Below are 7,273 nucleotides of genomic sequence, written 5' to 3'. Positions count from 1 at the left end.
CGTCTCCCTCAGATTGGAGCAGAACTCCCATCGGAATCTTGAACCGCATTTAATCAGCAGCTTTTCAGTTTTCCCAGCTTCACAATCCAATCCCACGCGCACACACTCATGCACACAGGTGCGCACATTCACGCATACACGCGCATATGCTCATGCACGCACACACACACACACACACACCCGTATCTCATCAAATTACACTCTCTTGCTCCTCTCATAATAATAATACATTATGCAAAAACATGGAAACAAATCCACGTGCAAAAATGTGTGTATGAGTGTGTTTGTAAAACACGTACACGTTCACCACCAGCAGCTCTGTGAGGCTGTAATGCTCATTGTAAAGCAAATTATAGGTTCCAAAGTTTGTGTTTTATCCTAAGCAGCTGCTGAAGTAAACGTAAAAATGGTTGTCATGCTAACATGGTGGCACTGACAATGTTAACATGCTGATGTTTAGCACATAATGTTTCACGGCTGTTGAGGTAATTCACTTAGAACCACAAAGTCAACCTCAAGGTGGCGATAGAGGAAAACTATCACCAAAGGGATCATCAGATTTCATTCTCTGGGGACGCTCAATATCTGTACCAAATTTCATGGCAATGGATCCAATATTTATCAAGGTATTTTAGTCTGGATCAAAGCGGTGGAAGACCGACTGATCATCCCTACAGCCCTGCCATGAGTGAGTTTGCCAAAGCCAAACTCTGGCATGTAGTTTATGGGGATGAGTACTTCTCTTGTTTGTTTTATGGAAACAATTTTAGCTCATTCCCCTGCCTGCTTTCAATTAATACACACACATACTCATATAATCATTGTGATGGTATAAACATCTCACACACACACACGCACGCACGCACGCACGCACGCACGCGCACACACACTTGTTGGAATTCAAACACCTTGGAGCGATGACATCTCAAAGCAGAGTCATACAAGCTAACAGGTAACAGAGGTGGAGCGAAAACCAGACAAACACATCCCTGCACACATAACGATTTAGTGGTTAAAATTCAAGTGAAGGCAGCTGGTGTGTTTTAAGAGAATAAGACCTGAGGTTGTTCTGGGAATACACACACACACACACAGGGACCTAATCACAGATGCTGGGAAGATCTTAGACATATGTTGGGGTCCATCCAAAAGCAGCAGGGGATGCTAAAAGCAATAAACAGTTGCTTTGTCTGTTTGTTTGTCTTTTTGTGCGCGTGTAGGCATGAGCTCGGGTTGCGTGTACCTTTGCAATAAGGCTGAGAGGTTCTCTGCAGGAAGGTGGCAGTGCTGATGTCATTTCCTGTGCCAGGTCAGGTACCTCCTGCTGCAGGTACAGCTCTAACATGGATGCCAGCTGAGACAGACCTTGTTTTTTCTCCTCTGACACAGAACTCAGGTCTGTCAAAAATGATTAAAGTTAAAGTTATTTGTCTGTCCCTGTGAGCTTCTGATTATGTCAAGAATACATTGACTCTTTATCTTCAGGAGAGAGCTTAGATATGGTGGACAAAGCAACCTTTTTATTTTATGCTGCGCTGGCATTCGACCCAAGCACAAAGCACACACAGAGTTTGGAGGAGAGACTTACGTGATTCATGCTCCTCTAAAGTGTAGAGCTCCTCACTACTGCTCTTAGAAGGACTTAACTAGAAGGAAAAAAAAGAAGGGGACATTAGCATGTTGTTACGGTTTTATAGGATTATTTATCTGCTATTGGTTTACGAGAAGATTTCATAAGTGCAAGAACAAGTGGAATTTTCCTAAACCAGCTGAGGTGCTTTTAATCTTTTAGTGAGATGACACATGGCTAATCTGAAAAATCAAGAAAAAAGCGAAGTTTTGATAACAAAGTAGTCATGTGCAGCCAATCAAAATTAAGTGAAGGAAAGGTTTAAATAGTCATTTTTATTGCATCTTCGTTGTGTATATTATTTTGAGTCCAGAAACATACCAAGGCAAAGATGAGTCTCGCAGCCAGGCGGACCGAGTCAGTGGGAATTCTCGGTAGGAGGCTTTTCAAACATTTACACTCTCTCTTATGTCCAGACCACGCTTCTCTCTGCAGGAGAGGGGCATTTCAGCAAACTGACAGACACACACCAACATACAGTACATACACACTTCCATATGCGCACACACACAGATACTATACCTGGCACGTGATATTGCAGTAGCGAGCCGTTTTGCACTGGGAACACCTCAGCAAGGTCTGACGTCTGGACAGAAGGAGAGAGAACAGGACTTGCTAATTCTGCACAGATTGTCAACTGCACTTCTAAAAGAAAGCAAAATCATACAAAGGCTGATTCACTTTTATAAAAAAGCTCCCAAGGCCAGGGGTAGAAAAGTCCTCCAGCTTCTCTCATGAAGTCAGTCAGTGAGCTGAATTGGGACCAGCACGTTGTCAGACTTTCACTATTGTTGCACCATTTTAGCGTCTGAATAAACACTGTTGAACTGCTCCACATATAAAACAGCTTTGGTCATAGTCAGCTGCCACATTACCAAACATATGCACATATCCACTCAAGCATCCTTTATGTTTCTACTATTGTCTTCACCTTTTTTCATGCAACAAAGTCGTCTTTTCCTTTTCTGCTTGCTATATTAAGCCGACCGTGTGCATACATTATCTAGTTTTATCGACCTGCCCATCTTCTTTTAGACTGTCTTAAGAGCAATACATTAGGTCCACTCTCTTCACTGTCACAGCCTGTTAGTATCAAAGCACTCGCATGTGTCTTAGTGTGTATGTGTTTGCTGTGCACATCGCCCATGTCTCTTGTTTTGTGCATGTGTGTTTCTTGTCTCCGTGGTCTGCTGTGTTTCTCAGAGCGACACTGCTGTCCTCTCCAGTTAGCCTGTCAGTCCAATAACAAGCTTAAAGAGCAGTGTCTATCTGCTTCACGCAGCCAATTACAGCCAGTAGATAGACCATCCCTAAACCACACACACACACACACACACACACACACACACACACACACACACACACACACACACACACAAAGACAAGATGTGAGTCAAAGGAACTCTGTCAGAGTGTGTTTGTGCACAGGCCAATACGATCCATACAGATTATACATATATAGTACATAGGTATTGTGCTTGCAAAACATAACATTGTAGCAGGCTGTTTTGCCTTTATTCGATAGTAGACATTGACTGATTTATTGTTATTTGGGTCTGTAAGTCAAAATAATTGACGATAAATAGAAATTAAAAACCAAAACATATGCAATTGCTTACAAAATCATGAAATAATTCAGCATTTGGCAGCTAAATGGGACACATATTTCCCTCAGGTGTTTGTGGAGTTTGCTGTATCAATTTAAAAGGTGATGTCAACTTGTTTACCCTGCCAGCAAGTGGCCAAAAATTAATTTCAATATTAATCATATATTTAATAATTTAACATGACAGAAAGGAGACAGACTGGAAAAATGGAGAGCAAAGAGGATGACATCCAACAAAGCTCCCCTCGCTGAAATGAAAGCAGGAACGTTGTGATTACATGGTCTGTGGCCACGAAATGAAGGGGATGTCCCTTAAAGCAGGTTTTTCAAGTCTTTAACTCTGAATCTAACCTCTGTAACAGACTGCTGGACCGTGTGTCCTTGCAGCTTGATAATCTCATTTTACACAGGATCTCTGCGCTTCAGTAAGGCACATCTGCCAGATGCTCTTTTCATTTAAGTTTATTAAATACCCTCATATTGAAAGTCTCTGCAACAAGCACAAGCACCAATGACCCAGAATGCTCTGAACCTTGTATTCAATTTTCTGTTTGTGAGTGTGTATAGGATTTCTTTGCATTACTAGCGCCATTCCAATATTCGAGCATAAGTGAAGGAGAGTCAGCCCAAGGCTTGTTTGCTATGAGCTCACATGCTGCAAGAAGTCACTCTGTGTGATGAGAGAGGGGCAGATAAAATGATTGCTAATTAAACCTGACAAAGGATAGCATTATGTGCTTACACACACACACACACACACACACACACACACACACAAATTGAGGTAGGCCTAATGGAGAACATGTTACGATAGATGTAACACAATCACCCAGGGCACATCGTACTGAATATGGGACATTTGATTAGATTGGACATACTTATGACTGCGGTAGATGACATTATGAGAACCTTAAAGGCAAAAGCACTAGCAGACATATAATATGAACACACACACACACACACACACACACACACACACACACACACACACACACCCTCACATACACACAGTGCAGGTCTGACAGAAGGCTGTTGCCTGTTAATTTTAGTGACAGAAGCTAAGTGTTTCTTATGACAGTCTATCAGTGTGTGACCAGACTGGACTGTTACATTTGGCTCAAGGCCCCCTGAAGCTTTGACAAGTTTCCAAAACACACTCCTTTTTCTGTTCTCTCCTCCTGACTCTCTTAGCTTCTGTAATTTACAGCTTCCCTCTCCGTCCTTCTCCTCTCTTCCTCCCCTTACCTCTTTTTATCCCCCCTCTCGCTATTTGCGATGACCTTTCCAGCCTGAAACCCAGTGGTTGAATTTATAGTCTCAGAGATTCATGACAACACAACTATTCTTGTCATGTTGAGACCTACCAGAAACAGGGAAGCCACCCACAATTTAAGAAACACATGCCTGCAGTATGAGACACAAAGCAGGAGCAACAGATAGGAGTATGCCAGAATTAAACACAGCCAGGTTCTGTGCAGCTTCAACAAATGAGCTGTATACGTAACTCACACACTAAGAGTCTGGTCACATCACAAGCAGCCAGCTACAGGAAGTCCATCCATCTTCCATGAGCTCAGGAAGGCTGATGCTGAGCACGACCCCATTTTTACGTCTACGCTTGTTCCCGGCAGCTTAATGCTGTGGGAAATGTTGCCCTTGCAGGGGCAGTAGCACGGTGATAGAGCTATATTATGGGGTTGGGAATAGAATCTCAGTTCCAAATTAGAACCAAATCCAAAATGACAAGAATTTGGGTACCATATAAAAAGCATTGAAGTTCAGTTGTACCAATTGGTTCCTAAATGGGTTACCTTTTATTGTTGTAAACAAAGGCTACATGCCCGTAAGGCCTTGGCAATCGGCCAGGACCTGTCTAAATCATGCATTAGTGCAACAGTGTGTCAGTGACTGGCTGTGATGTGGGAGCTAACAAAGAGCTGGTGGTCGAGCTAACGGTGAGTGAGTGGCAGTGACCAGCGGAGGTCCAAGGACAGCGAGTGAGAAAAAGATGAGGCAGAAAAGTCACCCACAGGCTCTGATCACGGCAAGACAAAACCTAGCCCTCAGCACCAGATCTCACAGCAGACAGGACTCAAGGTGCTGCCTGTGCAAAGATGCCCCAGAGACAGCTCAACACATAGTAGTAGCATGTAAGATGCAAGCTGGGACAGCATACACGGAGAGGCAAAACCAAGTGAGTGGGATAATGTACAGGAACATCTGTGCCAAGTATGGATTACAATGGGTCCCAATGGGACACACCCATGAAAGTGGTTGAGACCAACAGAACTAAGATCCTGTGGGACTTCAAGATCAAGACTGACAAGCAGTGGCTGTCTGACCAACCAGACATTGTGGTGGTTCACAAGGGGCAGAAGAGGGCAGTAGCGATAGATGTGGCAAATCCAGCTGACAGTGACATCAGAAAGAAGGAGCATGAGAAGACAGGGAAGCACCATGGGGTGGAAGGAACAACTGGAACAGATGTGGAAGAAGTCCAAAGGGGCCCCAGTGGTAATAGGAGCGTTAGGGGCTGTGTCCCCAAAACTGGGAGAGTGGAGCCCACAGATTCGAGGTCCAACATCTGAGGATAATACATACTGCACAGCAAAAATAAAAAAAAAAGACGATGTCTCGTAGGGGTAAGAGAGGTACGCTGAGGATGTGAGATGAACAGACTGAAACCCAGACGGAGTATTAGTACAATACTGTTTATGTAGTCACTAAGCTACAATAATGCACAGTTGCACCACAGCAACTGTTGTTATGGTGACTGCCTCCGGGCTGATAAGATTTCAGCATTTATTATCCATTCAAACACACACACACACACACACACACACACACACACACACACACACAGCGGATATACATGCATCACTGTATACTATTGGTCTCATGATTCAGGTACTCCATCAGGACTGCAGAATTCATATCTTGGCTAAACGTAATTGAATATTTTCTCCCTGTAAGGATTGCGTGACACTCATGAAACAAATATTTTTGCTCCTTGCTTGTTATAAATGAGACAATGGGATGGTGAAAATGTAACACACTGACTTTGATTATTGGCTAAATCTGCCCAACTTGCGCTGTAATTTCGAGGTCATCTGAAATATCCAACTACAGCTCGTGAACAACAAGAGTACATTCTTTTATGGGAGCATCTTGTACACCAGTTCAACCAACTGTCCTTTCAGCTGGCTGCTTACTGTTTGTCATTTGGGATTATTTGGTTCAAAGAGAAACAAACGCCCACACATATTCTGTACATTTCACACGTTATGCTCTGGCCTCTAGGCAATAACCAACAGGAGTTCAGTCACATACACCGCTGCAAACAGTGAATACAGTATGATACATACATACACACACACACACACACACACACTGATTGAACATCATCCAAATATAGATGTGGACAGCAGCAACAAAGGGAGAACGATCATGATAAACAGGAAAGATGACAGGAAAGAAACCAACGGAGGTCAGAAAGAAATAAAGTCCCTTAGCCTTCATCACTTCATTAGTATGCAACAGAGCCATACTTTCCTGTTTAATAAGAGCACCCACTTTCATTCAGCCATTATGATTCCTCCCATGAAGCACATCTGTCTCATCTTCAGCCATGTTTCTTATGTTCCCTCTCCCTCTCTCTCTTCATCCCTTTCTTTCACTCTCACTCTCTCACTCTTCTTCTTTCTGCCCTTCTTCTTCTTCTTCTATGTCAGATGTTTTGTGAAGTGATGCTGTTCTGGATAGCAGGTCCATGGTTGGACTGCGGGCACAGTGGGAAAACTCATGAATAACATTAGATGGGTTTCATTAGGAATATGCAGAGGGCTGGATTAAAAAGCAAAGTCTCTCTCTCTCTCTCTCTCTCTCTCTCTCTCTCTCCTTCCTGTCATACTCTCTTATTTTGCTCGTCTTCCTCTCCCCTCTAGTCCTCGGCCCTTTTCTCTCTCATATGCCACACAGAAGGGGTGGGATGATAATCAATTCATTTAAATATCTGACTCCAGTTTCACACCACCACT

General features: G+C 43.3%; 1 protein-coding gene across 1 annotated transcript in view; it reads right to left on the bottom strand.

The window, feature by feature from the left end:
• smyd3 (SET and MYND domain containing 3) overlaps positions 1-7,273 on the bottom strand; it is a 70,078-nt gene that overhangs the window by 50,193 nt on the left and 12,612 nt on the right. The window contains exons 2-5 of the mRNA XM_076722998.1: positions 2,153-2,216; positions 1,952-2,059; positions 1,589-1,646; positions 1,244-1,398 (exon numbers count right to left, since the gene is read on the bottom strand). Of these exons, the coding sequence (XP_076579113.1) occupies positions 1,244-1,398; positions 1,589-1,646; positions 1,952-2,059; positions 2,153-2,216 (385 nt within the window). The remainder of the gene's footprint in view (positions 1-1,243; positions 1,399-1,588; positions 1,647-1,951; positions 2,060-2,152; positions 2,217-7,273) is intronic.

This window comes from Chaetodon auriga, chromosome 1, assembly GCF_051107435.1.
Source record: "Chaetodon auriga isolate fChaAug3 chromosome 1, fChaAug3.hap1, whole genome shotgun sequence".
In the NCBI taxonomy this organism is placed as follows: domain Eukaryota; kingdom Metazoa; phylum Chordata; class Actinopteri; order Chaetodontiformes; family Chaetodontidae; genus Chaetodon; species Chaetodon auriga.
This window is presented reverse-complemented; position numbering and strand designations above follow the sequence as displayed.